At 32.0% G+C, this 17,241-nt stretch overlaps 1 protein-coding gene across 3 annotated transcripts in view; it reads right to left on the bottom strand.

Moving 5' to 3' along the window:
* Positions 1 to 17,241, bottom strand: part of LOC118182442 (uncharacterized) — a 118,313-nt gene that overhangs the window by 38,183 nt on the left and 62,889 nt on the right. For all 3 annotated transcript variants that reach the window (XM_035351796.2, XM_035351803.2, XM_035351787.2), the window contains 2 exons: positions 5,766 to 5,821; positions 3,793 to 3,840 (listed from right to left, as the gene is read on the bottom strand). In XM_035351796.2, coding sequence (XP_035207687.1) covers positions 3,793 to 3,840; positions 5,766 to 5,821 — 104 coding nt within the window. The remainder of the gene's footprint in view (positions 1 to 3,792; positions 3,841 to 5,765; positions 5,822 to 17,241) is intronic.

Consider the following 17,241-nt stretch of genomic DNA (forward strand, 5'->3'; position numbering starts at 1 on the left):
TTATACGGCGATTTCAAATTCGATTTCAATTTTGGCTGAATTTTTATATCAAAATCTGATCTCTTGGCTTATCCCCGGATAAGCTTATATTCGGAAATGTAAGATAATTAATTATTTTTTCAAAAGCTTTAACAACTGCTTGCTTAAATGTAACAAAAAATATGCAATTACGATTCTGATTATTTTAAAGAATATTAATTTAATTGTAGAAAGAAAAAGGGGACGCAAGTGACAATTTTTATCAAATGAGTTTCCCAAAAATCAAAAATAAACATCTCTTTTCCATTTTGCCACGATCTCTAGGAAGTGGAAATTGGATGAAATTCGAAATAATCACTTCTAGTCTATCTTCTTCCGTTTCTGACTTTTCAAACAGTGTGCAACTTGCATAAAAGTACCATGTCTCAGCATATATCAACATTTATGCAGAATAAAGGTGCTGGCACCTTCATGCTGGGTACCCTCACGAAGGTTTTTGACTTGAACAGTTGTCATAACGATGCTATACCTCAGCTTAACATATCTTTATGAAGACTGATTTTTCATCTGTATGAGACTGCTGGCACCCTTATGCCAGGGCACTCTTATAAAGATTTTTGACTTCTCAAAGTGTTCGACTAGCATAAATGTGACATGTCTAAGCATAAGTTCCTTTACGAAGGCAGTATTTTTATTTTATTTATTCAAAGTTAAAAATTATTTCCATGTGGGTGTTGGTACCTTAATGTCGCAGTACCCTTAGGAAGATTTCTGACTTTTCGAACAGTGCTGGCAGGAAATTTTCAGCTAAAGTATCAAAAGAAGACAAAAAAGGTCGCAAATGACGTCAGATATCACGTGATTTTGTGCCGTCATAGTTACGCATGCTCATATGACCTCTGACGTCATCACAAATTTCGGTAAGATACAGACTGTATTCGATTCTTAGGCGTTTAAGTTACGTATCTTAGCTTTAATGAAAATTTTTAAACTATATTGCTAATTTTCCAGTTGTTTAAATATCCATTCCTTTTGTAATTAATTCTCATTTAATTTAGATTTCTGTTTTTAAATTAATTTGTAAGATATTCCTCAAGTTTAGATTGTTAGAGCTTTCGTACTAAATTTTTTGAGTTGGCAGTTAATTTTTTTAATCCAGTTTTCCGTTCTGAGTGGTGACTTATTTCAGATTCTAATTACTTAAGAAAGCCTTGTTTGTTCTTTCATTGCTAAATTTATTTGTGTTGTTATTTGGAAAAATGCAGTTGCTTTTATTTTTAATTTATTTCTATTCCTTAGCTATATTAGAATCAGGTGAATGAATTTTAGTTCTTTCTCTGTTTCGGTACCCAATATATGGCGCGCAAGCTGCAAGTTCTTTTGTTCGATTCGTCATCACCATAGAACTGAGGGGAAGGGGACTGACTGTCTTAAAAACAAAATTTGTAAAGCACTAAAATCATGAATATTAATTTTAACGTACATAATTCTGTGTTTTACAAAGCATTTTACGATATATATATATATATATAAAAAAAAAAAAAAAAAAATCTTTGAAGTCGCAAAAAGTAGCATAAGAAAATGCTGAAGGTCGCAAAAATTTCGCAAAATCGCAAATACTAAATTTTTAGTAGCACAAGTTTGTCAAAAGTCGCAAATTTGAGAAAAATCGCACGATCTGGCAACACTGTTTTCAAACAGTGTCCGATTTGCATAAAGGTGCCGTGCCTAAACATAAGTCACCTTTATGCAGGCTGCTTTTTCAAAGACAGAAATTTTCTGCACAAGGATGTGAGCACTTTTCTGCCAGGACCTCTTTTCAAACAGTATCAAATTGCATAAAAGTGCCGTGCTTTAACATAAGTCACCTGTATGAAATGTTTTTTTTTTTTTTTTTTTTTTTTTTCCAAAGTAACAAATTATTTGCTTAAAGGTGCCGGGACGCATATTTCACAAGTGCACATCAGCGTAGCCACTGAGGGAGGGGTTTTGAAAATGGACCAATGAGCTTCTATTGCTGTTGTGACGCTAAATCTTCGTGCATGTGAGCGTATGTCGTTTATGTTTTAATGAGTATTTGTTTCGCAGTTATAAATGTGTGGCGTAATAGTAGAAAATCTAGTAGTGCTTTCATTTTGTGAGTTTAATTAATTGCTGACAGTTCACTTTCGCGATATTTTATCACGCATTAATATTTGGATTGATGTTCACGGCATATTATCGCTCTTTACATCAAGAAATCGAGAAAATGACTCCAGCTACAATTAGCCTCGAATAATATGCATTTACCAACACATGTGGATTAAGAGAATTCAAGTATATAGTTTTTTTTTTTTTTTTTTTTTTTTTTTTTTTTTTACTTGAGCTGAAGAGGACTGGAAGTGTGGCAATGAAACCAATGATTTTTATTTCAGTGCTTGCACTCTTTTGATTTTGAATGTGTAAAATTCAGAACACATGTTGTGTATGATCTGATTATATCCATCGTTAACATTAAGATATATGTAAATAAATTGAATATATTCGTTGCGAATAAGATAAATTAATTCTGTTTGAAGAGTAGTTTCTATGCCGACAAGATGTTTAATAGTGAACTGTTTTTAATATAAAATTTTACACACTAAATGTATACGAATGCAAATTAGTAAAGTTCATTTTGAATAAAATTCTACATTGGCTATTATTATAGAACATCTTTTTCATACAAACTGCAAAAAATGGTTGTGACTTCTATTTACACATGTAATTGGTGTAAATATTTTTCACATATGCGTAGTTTTATGTAAAGATAGTATTTGGGCTTAAATGTTTATCACATATTTCTTTCTTCATCTTATTTACCACCTATTAAGTAATATTTTGCTTGGATATTTTTGCGGAGTATCCAACATGTGTTTGTATTTATTTCAAATTCTTTCAATCAGGTATGAAATCTTCACAATTGCTCATATTTTATCTAACTTTGTAATGAAAATTTTCAGAAGAAGTGGGCAATGCTTTAATTATTTTTTTACAGAAAATTGCGTGGCAGAATATTTTCAACCATCTTGCTTAAATCTTAAGGCATGCGAAAGGTCATGTGATATGGCAGAGATATTGGATGTCCATTGGTCCATCCTAGAAACTACTCCCTCGGTGGCTACGCAGATGTGCACTTGTGAAATATGCTGCCGGGACACAGTTACGAAGGTTTCTGATTTTTCGAACAATATCTGACATACATAAAGGTGCCGCATTGTAGCATCAGATCAAAGCACTTTATGCTCAATAAAGGTTGATTTTCAAATAATTATAATTACAGAATAAAGGTTGATTTTTCAAAATTTGAAATTGATCTGCGTAAGGGTGTGGGCACTTTCCTGCCAGAATCCCCTTAAAAGAATTCTGAAATTTCGAATGGTGGCCGACTCATACTTTTACGAGACACAGTATCTTTAAGAAAATTGTTTTTATAAAATTAGAAATTGATCTGATTAAGGGTTAGAACACGATTATGCGCAGGGAGGCCCTTCTTGAAAATTTCTTTCTAAACAGGAGTCGACTTGCATATAGATGTCAGCAACTTTTAGAACGACGGATCGTTATAACAGCATTCCGTCTAGTGTTCCTGTAGTTATTGCTTACTAAAAATTTTCTGCTTCCATAAATTCGTAATGATATAAGCAAAAAATTAAGAAAATAAACTACGAAAATAATGGGAAAATTGCAAGAAAAATAATGACAAGATATTATTCTTACCAACAATGAGGTGATATAAGAATAATATCTTATTGACAAGGTATTATCCTTACTAGATTCTTATATTATTCTTACCTTCAGGTGGTTGAGATGCATAAAGCTCTCTTCGTCTTTTCATCTCATCTAGAATGAAAATTTAATAAGATTCTCGTTTAATTTTCAGTCATGCGCATAATTCTTATTATCAAAATTGGTAAGAAAAACTGGTTTAAAAAAAACTAGTTCAAATTTCTTATTTTTTTTCAAGAAGAATAGTTAAAAAACATTAATAAAAAGATGTGGACTCCTCCCCCAAACAAGTAAAAAATATCCTTATTATTCAAAGCGAAAAGAAAAACGTTCCAGGAAGAGGGAATTAAATGCAAGTCATTATATATGTCTGCAACGTTAAAATAAATAACTAAATAAATAAAATAATGCATCTAGACTTTGCACTTTAAGCATTTAATTGGTAGTAATTTAAAAAGCGCACATGCTATAAATAACAATGTATATTTACACATACACACATAGAAAAATTCGTTTTTAAACATGCATTTAAATATAGTTACGGTAAAGGAGTTTACTAAATGTACTGTAATGTTCATCACTTTTATCTATTAAGCAGTTAACTGTGGCGCTGTCGTTTAAGAGTGCGCACCGTTTTGTGTCGCCAGAATCTAGCCATGACGAGTATATTCGTCAATAACAGAGTAAGTTGCGCTGGTAAGATATTGGATGAAGAAGATGGGTTTATTTTATAAAATTGAAAATTTTATTGCTAATATTTACTTATTTGGTTAACATAAGCATATATTACATATACATATAAAACTAAAAATGTAATAAATTCAATTAAATATTATACATATAAAATGAAGAATTTAAATTCCTGCTGTGGAATTCAACAAAATAGGGTACTATACACAATGGGACTTTGCAAATCGAACACCAGTAACGCGATTCCTTCCTGATCTTACGTTTGTAGCAATGCAAACACCTTCGCGTAAAGTTTCCCCCCCCCCGATGTTCTGGGTATATAATCCGAAACATGATTCCCCCCCCCCTAATTGGCTTATATTAGGTCTAAATGGCCGAGTTTGTGTCGATTTATTTCTTTCAATTGGATACGTTGCAAAAGTGTCTTCAATAAATTTGAGCAAAAAGTTGATACTCGATAATGTTCCATTATATTTTTTTATATATTATGAATGCATTCAGACACATAATGTCTAAGAATGGAGAAATATCTTTTTGTAGTACTTTTAAGAGTGTTTGACATGGATTTGCTTCCACTTCTGCCCTTAGCATGTTGTTGTCGACATGCGCAGAAACGATATTACTTTCCGGTCCCCCTATTATTTCTACGCTCGGCCGTATTTCAGGCCCTTGATAGCTTCGCCGTTTAGTTAGGGTCAAGGGGCCAACTCCTGTAGAATTTTGATAGCTTCGGCTATATCTTTTTGGTTAAGTTTAGTTTAGTATTCTTAAGCCTAAGTAGACGCTTTTCTGTATGCCCCGAGAGAGAACTTTATTCTGAGCAATAAAGGGTAATTAACCCTTCCTGAGTATCTGTTCTTTGTCTACTGAACTAAAGCGATTATTCGCTTACCAGTTTCCAAGGTTCCACACATTTAGCTGTAAATTATAGGTTGGAACATTACAAGTTCATTAAATATGTTACGAATTTTAAATAAAACCTTATAATCCCCCCCCTTTAATTTTTAACATTTACTTTTCTGAACATGGTAGAGGCAACACAAAATTATAGTTTTAGGTGTTTCCTGAATAGCTAAAGCAGATTCATGAGTTCCTTGAAAGGAAAACGTTTGTAGGACCATTGTCCTACAGATAGTTTCTTTACAAACCACTTTACTATAAATAGTTTGTTTATAGACCATTGCAAAAGGAGAAACTATTAAATACAGGGAAATAGTTTAGCTTAAAACTAGCAATATAATAATAACAAATATTTAAATTAGGAACAGAAGGATTCTCTCGCAATTTATGAAAGTTCCCTATAAAAGTCTGTGTAATTTGAAGAAGAAAAAGTAGGCATTTCTACTTACTGTGAAAAAGACCTGGAACCAGTTTGTACACGATATCCTGCAGAGTTTTGTCCGACCTTTAAAAAAAACAGATGAAAAAAAGGAAATTAGATATCATTGCAAGCGACCAATTTCCTCACAGCCATTAAATCATTGAAAAGCTATTTACAAAGTGATTATTAGAGGGGGGAAATATGATGTGTGAAGTGATTTCGTCGAGGAAAATAGTAATTTTCCCGATTGATCGTCGAATGCTATTGATAAGGGTAACATAGATTTCACCGAAGTTTATTAATAAATATGAACATTATTTTGCCCTCAAGTATCAATACGATTAACAATAATAATAAATACACACGCTGACGGGAAAAGGACGAAAAAGTCTGCGTTTGATAACTGTGAAGAGATTCTCGTGAGCTTACAAAGGCTGAACACTTTGATGCATACTTTTCACATTTAGAGGGTTTTTTTTTTAATAATATACTGTGAAGGAGCATCGGAGAATTAGTGAACGGATTACTTAAAGAGTCATTCCTAAACAATAATATATTTTTGGTAAAATTTATATAATAATTTTAAAAATATTAAATTATTAATAATAATTTATTATTACTATTTATCTTTGAAAATTAAATTACTTTTAAAAATTAAGTAATTAAATATATTACTTACTATTTAATGAATATTATTTATTGTTATGATTAATATACTTATTATTCTTATACATTAAGCGTTATTAAATTATTAATAATTATTAAACAATAAATTATAATATAAAAATACTCCAATGATTAGAATAGATTTTTGAAATAATTGTATAAAACGTGTCTGAAATCCCTGGATTTCTTTGATATTCCCTGAAAATGTCGATAGTACTGAAATCTTACAAAACTTCCTTAAAATTGCGAACGTAGTGGCTAAAATTTGCACCGCTGTAAGATTATTACTCTAAACGAGAACAAAACTTTGTATATTTGTGTAATAGAAAGGTGCGCGGATTAAAGAAATGTGTCAAAGTATAATAAAATAAACTTAATATGTCAAAATATAATAAATATGTTATTAAAAAAACTTTTAAAATACATTATATACTCACTTAAGCGTATATAAGAAATACTACAGTTTATCGTATCCACGTAACTACATCGTATTTCTAACTTTTGATGAAATGAATGGGAAAACTCTTAGCCTTCAATTTTCATTTTTAATTTTATGCAGTTTTTCATTTTGTTCAGTATTTATATGGAGCGAAGAATAATCGGTAGAACAGCATTCTGTGTAGCACATTAAAAAGGAACCCGAAATACAGAAGACGAGAGGGAAGAGGAGGAGAAGGAAATTAAAAACTATTCGAAGTTTCATTTTCTTCGGTACGTGGAACAAATGAGCATGGGTCGAAATTAATGAGCTTCTCCCCCCTTCTGCCATTAATTACAGCTTGATTAAACATCCACGATGTCCAATTACTCGTCTCTGCGCTCCCCACCGCGGCGGTATTTACACTGATGGCGACTGGTTATAAGGAAAAGGGATGATTAACTTGGGCGAAACGTACATGTTGCTAAATGACAAAAGACAGGAGTTAAAATCGATTTCGCAGAGCTTACGCACTGAGTAGATAACGCTTGATTCTTTTGTTTTATTTTTATCTTTATAATTTCTTTTATCTTTATTGTATCTTTAGAAATGAATCGAGTTTCTAAATGTTCTCGAATTCTTCACATAAGAAAAGAAGGGGGGGCAACATATTTGGATAGGTTGGTCTAACTGCAAAACTCTCTTGAAAAGGTATTGGCACGTTTCTTTCGAATTTCTATTTGTCCAGCAAGGCACATGGGGTGTTGCCCAATAGCAGCTGAAAGGTGCCAACACCGTTATGGAATTCAGTATCGCGAGCAAAACAGCTCTCATAAAAGCTATTGGGATACCACGTGAATCCTGGTGAAAATTCGCCAACTTGCACAAAGGTACTGGTACTCTTTTTAAGTTGCCCATTCCTCGGCAGCAGACAAGAGTGAAGAAAGTAGCTCTCATCAAGACTACTGGGACACCCACGTGAAGGTCTAAATCATGGCGAGAATTCGTCAACTTGCACAAAGGTACTGGTACCCTTTTCAAGTTGTCTATTCCTCGGCAAGTTCTTTGACATGAAGATATAAATCAGCCGTCACGCATATGAAGTTTATCATGAAGAAAGTAACTCTCATTAAGGCTGCCCGGACATCCACGTGAAGGTCTTGGCAAACAGTTGCCTGCTTCCGCAAAGGTTCGGTATCTTCATAACACTAAATGAAACCCGTGTTGACGGAACTTTTTTTTTTTTTTTTCCTCTTATGCAGTGGAGTAAAGATTCAACAAATATTCATTTGCGACGAGCTAATGACGACGGTTTAAGAAGTTGAGTTTACGAAGTTACCATTAGTTTACCTTCGATTTCTTTTAGAATGCCATTAAATATTTTTCTCCCTATGAGTTTATCGATTTTTGGCGCATGAGTTGTGCAATTATAATTAATATCTTATATTTTATAAACAGTCAATATCGACTTACAAAGCGGCATCACAGGCACCGACGCTTTGAGAAATTTCTCGAATTTCCAATAGCTCCGTCAGCCCTTATAGGAGGGGTAGGATTTTTATTTAATGTTGGACATTTTTAATTAAAGCAAAATTTCAAACCTTTTTAATAAACAACAAATTTAAATCTACACCTATATTTATTTATAAACAAAAAGTATAAAAGTAATTTAGTAAATTAAGTATAATTAAAACTTTTGAACCTTGAGGTTTGTTTCCTCAATACAATTTGATCAAAATACTTGAGTAATAATCCGAATTTTTTACATTTTCCTAAAAACTTTTCTAAATGGAAGCGCAAGTACAGAATAGAGGATTATTTCAAGTGATAAACACTAAAACATGGAATTCTCTTCAGAAAAATTAAGCGTAGCACACAGAACACTCATGAGATAATACTGGTGATCCTGGTGAAATGAAATTGCAACAATCGTATTCATTTTTTATGATCACTTCTATAAACATCAACAAAATTAATATTTCCAAAGTTTAGAGTTAAACCTTTTAACACTGAATTCAGCTCGTTTAAGCTGAAAAAAAAGTTTAGGATGCGAAAGATCTGAATAATGGGAAAAAAAAGCGAAGATTCCAGTTCCCGAATCCTAAATTTCTTTCAAGATTTGTGCTCTATTCCAATCAAGTAGCTACTAATTTTAAATATTATTATAAGTAATCCTAGATTTTAAGAAGAGAAAACAATTACATTCCTAAAAGTATATTAATAAAAACATTTTCAGAAATGTCAGATTTCTTTTCCGATTCTAAGACATCTGCCTCCCTCCCCCCCCTTTCGATAGAAATGCTGTTGAAAAATGGAATGATTTTAGAACTGATGCTGCTTTTATTCTATATTAATGCTTATTTAGAAAAAATAATTTTTTAAATTACTCATTTAAATAGAAATACTGCTGTTTTAAATGTACTGAAGTTGATTAATAAAAAAATATTTGAAAACAGTCTATGCAGTGTTTATTTTTATTTATTTATTTGTTAGGAAATTTTTATTTATTTATTTATTTATTAGTAAATGTTATTAGCAAATTTTATTTTATCTTATTTTCTCCATAAAAGCAAAAGTAATTAAAAAAAAGCAGGGGGGACTGAAGAAACCTCATCTACATGTTTGTTTTTAGGAGTTCGAGAGTTTCATAGCTTCCCAAAATAAAAAGTATTTCCACTTGAGGGGGGATTTTTTTTTTGTAACCCTCAAGTGCAAGCCATCAAATGAAATAAATGAAAAACTACGTCACCTATAATTAAGTTTTTTTCCTTATTAAAAATTGAACAACCTTTATGTGGTATTAATTTGAAATGATTTTTTTTTTTTTTTTTTTTTTTTTTTTTTTTTTTTTTTCTTCCCATGTGACAACACATGGGAGGAAAAGCTAAAATAAGCTGCTCAAAACAGCTTATTTTAAATACAAAATATTATATTCTTTATCTTCGATTTCTGGGAGACTGATTTTAGACGGTAGAGTCTAGAGTTAACTATTTAGCTTAAGTTTAATTTTAGTTTCTTCAACTGAAATCTCCATATTAAAGATCAGTTTGGAAATTTTTTAATCTTATGATTATCCTAATTTTTAATTACTTAAATATTGTTTAAACTTTTATGGTTAATTCTTAGAGATGTTAGATAAAAATCTGATTTCAGATCACAGTCTAATATTTCGAAGACAGTAATATGCTCCGTTACAAACATATAAGCATTAATTATATGGTGTTGTTAAAGTGCGAATGGACTGACCCTGAACACGAGCTTGATTGACACTGAACGTTAGTTCTGCTGTTAATAACGCAAGCAGATAAATACTGTAACGCCAAAATATACTTGGTTGGCTACCGCAACGAAAATATATCAGAATATACTGAATAACATTAATTAATATAAACTAACAACAAAAAGTATCTTGATTTTTGGATATTTTCTATAACAGCTTTTTGTTAAGTCGGTGCTTGGAATTCTGTTCAACAAATTTACCCAGCTTTTACTATCAGAGTCATACAAGGTATGGCGAGTAAGGCGCTTGTCTCATGTAAGAAATGAAAAATAGCCCGAAATTAGAATACAGAAGCCGCCGCTTAATGTGATCTCGGTTAATGTTATCAGTCGGATATTATTATCGAATTATCGAAGTCCCACGCCTTTGTATACGAAATCATGGAAAATGCATCGCTTATTGTTATCAATTAGTCGATTAATGTTATCAAAATATTATAGAATGAATTTTTTAAACTGAAGTAATGTCGCCAAATAAAACATAAATCCCCATATAAGCTCGAAATGAGTACAGAAATTGCCAATTAACAGAGTTACGTCGCCAAGCAAGCTATTATGTCGTCAAGCATTTTGATTTTGATTTACGGCAATATTTAAGTTTCAGAATCGCCTTTTTAAAAAAGACAATAAATAACTGTTTTTAAGCATGCCAGTCATTTTATTAAATAGTGAAAATAAAAGAAGTTGAAGAACTAAACAACGCCCCAACTAACATGAATTGTGAGGAATTTAACAACTCTCTAACTATTGATGAAAAAATTCAAGTTGCAGCATTAGCGTCAGAAGAGATATTCGCCTGTCGCCTTTCCAAAATAAATCCAAGCACATTTTGTGATAAACTGCTTGAAGATGATGAGGAATGAATTTTGAGTGACGAATTTGAAGGTGAGACATAAATTTCCTATAAATGCTGATATAAGGATACCCTGTGAGTATTAAGATTAGGGATACAACATCGGTCAAATAATATCCAGAAACATTTAAAAATATGTACAAGTCATAAATGAACTTTTGCGTAACAATTCCAAACAGTCAACTATTGATGATCAATTTTCTTAATTAAAATGCTGTGAAAATAACTATTTGTAGTGTAACTAAAAAAGTTATAAAGTAATTGAACGAAAAAGCCACTACAAACAAAACCTTCCTCTTTTACAAGACAATATCTAAACTAGTGATAAACAAGCTAGCTAGCTTTGTTCACATCAAGACTATAAAATAAATTTATTCTTTTATAAGACAATTGAACAAATTAACTTTGTTTCCCTTTTACAAAGAAGCTTTTTTTCGATAATAAAACAAATTCCAAATTCGGGATTCCAGATGTCCATATTCGGTGGAGGATTACGTTATTCAAAATTGGATGGCTCTAGGTACTGCTGTTTTATCGCAATGCGAGAAACATAACTACATTTATGAATTCTTCATTATTTAATTTCTTTAAATATAATACAGGGCGATAATATTTGGTGGCAACAATTTAAAAAGTGATTTTAAGACTTTTCAAGTTTTCGACGCAAAATGCCAAAACGAAATTAATAGCTCTTCTGGACTACCGCCCTATGGGATAAAAAAAACGTAATTAAAACAGTAAACACTATTTATAAGAACATGCGCTTTGTTATGAAGCCAAAACTACTCGGGGAGTAGCAAGAAATTGTCCATGATGAAATCATGAATTAAAAAATGTTACACCACATACGCTAAATGAAGTGTATCTGAACTTTGGAATTAAGGCAAATTTACTTTTAGATAAAGAATCCGCATAACATATTGCCCCCTTTTTTACACTCTATGTAATGACAACTCGTAACAAGATTCTTATAAAAGAACTATCGTAGCAAAAAGTCCCTTTTTCTTTAGAACGCAAGCGGTTATAAGCAGTGTCAACTGTACTACCCGAAATATGATTCCTACCGTAAAGCAAGCAGTACAGTTACAGCATACTCATAATGAAATTAAAGTTAATATTCTGATATGTTGGTACTAGGTACTACAACAAATAGTTTTTCCAATTCCTGCTAGATTTTTACAAGTTTTTTTCCTAGTATGATCTTAGCAAACTTGAATTTTAACTGAAAAAATCCTTTACAAAAGCAAAACAAAATAGTTGCAGAGAAGCCTTCATCAGAGACAGCACGCCGTCGAAAGAAAAATGCTCAAAACCCATACGAGTGCATTTTTCTCGTTCAGCAAAGGAACAAACTCAATTTTTCTTTCTGCGAAACTCGAGCGATCTATCAACGTCGTTGAAGGAAGCAAATAAAACGGCAAAGAACCGCGTTTTCAACAATGTGTCGTGCAGAGGAACTGGATGATGGTATTAATCAATACGAAGCTCAGAGAAAATAAGCAAAAAAAGGCCAACATCTGGCAACAATCGAGGCGGATGACGTAAAAGAGTTTCGATCCCTGCCAGTGGTCAATAGGCGAGTGACGTCACGATCGCAGTTTCAATTTTGTACCGGCGCGAGACATGGGAGTGGAACGGGAATAAGACAATTACGGAATGATGAATGGACAGCGATATGAGGTTGGCTAATTGAGCATGAACTTTTACAATGTTGACATCATTTTTTTTCCCTGATTGCATTGCTAAATATCTCATTACAGGCTGAGATGAAATTAAGTTTGTAAATTAATTTTTCAGTCAAGCAATGAAATGAGTTCCAATTTCAAATATTTAATGCTAAGAGCCATACATACTGCTTTCACAGTAATGGGAAGCCAATTGAACGCATTCATCTTGCGCAAACGGCGATGACAATTTTAGCTTTGATGGAGTATCATTCATCATAACAATATTCTCCCTCTCATTACAAAGAAATTAAAGATTAGCATTTCTTAGTAATTGCAAATGCAATGTGCTGTTTTATCTTGTTATTTCGTCTGGTTTTGTTCTTGAGATGTTAACTGCAAACCTTTTTATACTGCATTTCTAATAAAACTACTATTATGGGAATACGTCCCAAAATCGACACTTTGGCACAGAATCCACAAAACACTCAAAAACTAGTTCAGATTCTATGCCCGTATCGATCCTACACAGGTATTAAAAGAATAACAATTTATTGAAATTCTTTCTTTTTTAATTATGCGCCATTCCTATTTACAAGCCTTATCCACGCTATCTGGTGTTGAATGAATGCCGATGTCGATCATGAGATCGACATCGGCATTCATTAACGCCTGCGACGATCTGCAGGTGAAGAATGTGCATTCGTCCTCACATTCATCATTATCGGAATTTTCTTTTTAATCGGGCCGATGGTATGCCAATAACTATAATCTGTTTCTTTAAAATAGGCACTGCAAGACAATTGCAACCCTCCCCTTATTTATGATCGCAACGTGTTTCGTCATAATTGCACAGACGAAATTAGGAGATTTTTAACAAGTTAGAGGATTCGACTTTTTTCCCGCGGCAGTAGCTGACGTGGTTATGATTCATAATTTGGAGGGGAGTGGAAATGGCCTTGAAGGGCTTATTAGAAAGTAACAGACTATAATGTCGGTCGTAAGTTATATCGATTCCATCCGTGTCACTCAGTGTGCGTATGCAGTTTCGATCCCGTACTGTGTCGATTATATAAAGTGTGGATCCTATGAATGTAAAATGCATTTTGTGGCTAATCAGGGGTTCCGAACTGTATGACCGCGGGCACCATGACGCCGTCCGATCGTTTAACGCTTCTGTGCGATCACGACAAAAATGTTTTACATTTCAATAAAATTCTATGTGAAAGTTTCCTCATTTTTAATGAAATAGAAATTGCGTCCAACACAGATACCAACACAAAGCGAAATGCGAAAGAGCGATCTCTTTTTTTATGTGCATGTATTATTAACTCTAGCCAACTATAAATTCCTCTTGAAGAAGTAAATGGTGCCCACCATCCAAGAGATATTCTAGAATGTGCTCTTAGGGATAAAATGGCTGGGGACTCCTGGTATAGAATATCCTAATTAACCAGATGAGTTGCATTGAGGTCACTTCGGAAGACCAAAAAATTTCTCGGAACAAAGGATACAAAGGATAACACCACTTCTCATTCAAATTCATAAAAAAAAAAAAAAAAAAAAAAATCTGAAAGGTTTCAGATTTTAAATAACATCTAAAGGGGCGTTTTTTTAACGTTTTGTGTGTTACCTTTATTTATTAAATATCATGTTCTTTGCACTTAAACCACAAAATTCAGTTCAATAGCGATGTCGCAAAATAATTTTAAAATGAGCCTATCTTTAGAATTTCCGATACACAGTTCTACGCGCTGGAGATAAAAAGGTCTTCTCCCCCCCCCCCGTAGAGTGCTGCCATTGCTCACTTTGAAATCCTTGAGTTTGTTAATCGAAAATTCGTTAAAGTTTTACAAAATATGAAATGGATAATAAAACAAATTTCAAATTTCAAATTTGGTTTTCCACATACCCATAGTCGTAGGAGGATTACGTCATTCAAAATTCAATGGCTCTAGGTACCATTGTTTTATCACAATGCGAGAAATATACATACATTTATACAGATTTTTGATTATTTAATTTCTTTAAATATAATACAGGGCTCTAATATTTGGTGGCAACAGTTTCAAAAGTGATTCGCGGTTTATAGTTTTCAACGCAAAATGTCAGAATGAAATTAATAGTCCTTCAGGGACAAAGCCCCTTTGGACTAAAAAAAATCAATTTAAAGAGTACAGTCTCACTTTTAAGAACTGTTCATAATTTAATGAATTTTAATGTTATACAGGTTGATCAGGAGTATTATGACTTCTGCAGAAGAACTGTTTTTGAAGGCGTTTTGAAGCTCAGAAAGCTCTCGAAACACCTTTAGAAACAATTTCGATTTATGACGGTCTCACTTACGACTACTGGCTTTTATGACTGCCAGGAACTAAAGATTAAAAAAATCCTGTAATTTAAGTTTACTGCCCGCATATGTATAAAACATTACTTTTGTATGCGCAACGCAGAGTGACGTTAAAACGTCGTTGAGCGTACAAAATGCGCTATGTGACCTTTACAGACGCTGATTGTTTTTCATTTTTGCTTGTTATGGTGAACAGTAGAATATTTTGGAGACGTGAAATATCTGCACCGACAAAACTGCTTACTAGAGAAGAATTATCTGAAGCATTTTCTAAAACCGTATCAAGTATTTCAGTTACTCGAAGCCATAGATCAAAACACTAATCGTTTAATCAAAGTTAAGAAACTAATTCGTAAAGCAGTCGAATGTTATCACTGCTTCGCGAATGTTATCCACTGCTTCACTGTGAATACGGTATTATCACGAATCTACACCACCTCTACAGAAATCCTTACCCGCCAGGTTTTATTTTTGCAAACACTGGTCGTAAATATATAGTTCCAGTTACAAAAATGTTTTAAATGAATGAAAGATTCATGTTTTCGTATTTTTAAATTTTTTTTTTTAAAAAAAAAAGGTTAATTTTGTACAAAATACGAAATCTAACTTTTTACACATTCCTCCAGTTTCTATACGTATATTTAGGAAAACTTTGTACACATTATAAAAAATAAAACTCAAAATGTTTGACTCCCATACGGCAAAATCAGACCAAACTATTTTATATTAAAATCCAGAATCATATTAAAGAGCCATACACAAATTGAAGAGCGAAATGTTTCCCTTTGCACGTAATTAAAAATAAACTTTCATTTAGAAAAAAAGATACATGGTGTTAAGAGATCACGTGACGAGCATTTCTCTGCAGATTATTATGAAAAATATTGATCAATATATTTTTAATAAATATTTTTATTCACATAATTTTATAGAATTCTTACTCTAAAAAACACTGGCAGGCTTTGGTACGGGCATGAAGCCAACTTGTAATGGTATTTTATTAATTAAAAATGAAAAATATACGTACTTTTTTATGAAGAATTTTAAAGAAATCTTTTACGATTAATTTCAGATTTTTAAAGAATTTTTTTACGATTATGATTCTAAAACTATAAAACGTCATGAGAATATTTATAACACATTTTAAGACTTTGAAAACTTATAAATTATTTGTCTGAACATTCCTCCGGCCTATATTCGGTTGTAATGAATCTTCCAAATGAATACCAATACTCACTTTTTATTTTTAATTAAATACATTGCTACTAATTTAAAGATAAGGAACATGTTAATTTTATAAAACTGTGTATGTATGCAATTCATATTTACACAAATAAATGGTTTATAAAGTTAACGTAAGTTTTTGCATTCTTAAGCTCATTCTATGTTAAATAAAAGCCTAATTTAAAAACAACAAATATGACTAACAAAGTATATGCTCAATATGACTAACAACATTATAAATCAATAATATTTCATTTATAATGTTGTTAGTCATAAAATTATAAATGAATTATCATTCATTATAATGAATAATAATTATATTATTATAAATATTATCAACATTAATGTTATTAACATCATTATAATTATATTATCAACATCATTCATTTATAATGTTATTAGTCATAAACTGATAATTCATTTATAATTTTATTAGGTAACAAAATCAGAAATGCATGTAAATTCATTTATAATTTTGTTACGTAAACAAAATCATAAATGAAAATAATTAAATAGTAGATAATTTTATAATTTGTAATTTCCATAATTTTGTTATTTGTAATTTTCTCAGACATATTTCATAATCCTGTCAGCCGAATAATTTATTTTGAATTCGTATATATTCTGATCCCCAAAAAAACTTCGGTGACAAAAGATTATTGGCTTATACACGGAAAGATACGGTACAGTTAAAATAATACAGGCGGATATTAAAAATCAATGTTATTAAAGGACCACAAAAAAGAAAGAAGAAAACGTTCTTTTTTATTTCGAAAGCAAGTTACTATCACGCATGCCTGATTTTCCGATTTTGTCGCATAATTATATCAGTCACAGCTAATCACCATTTAATTGCCGACACATAGAATCATTCTGCTTACACAAGACTAAGAATCAAAAAGAAGTCTCCGTAACAAATGATGCATAATAAACAATTCGCGCTCAAAATGGTGTCAATCGGGCCGCAAGCAGAAAAAGTCGCGCACACCCTTTTTGCCGCACATGTCGCCGAATTCACTTTGCCACGTCGCCGGCGGCAGTAGAAGGGGA

This window comes from Stegodyphus dumicola, chromosome 7 (genome assembly GCF_044657685.1).
Source record: "Stegodyphus dumicola isolate Sdum_Otavi_A_Nest chromosome 7, ASM4465768v1".
In the NCBI taxonomy this organism is placed as follows: domain Eukaryota; kingdom Metazoa; phylum Arthropoda; class Arachnida; order Araneae; family Eresidae; genus Stegodyphus; species Stegodyphus dumicola.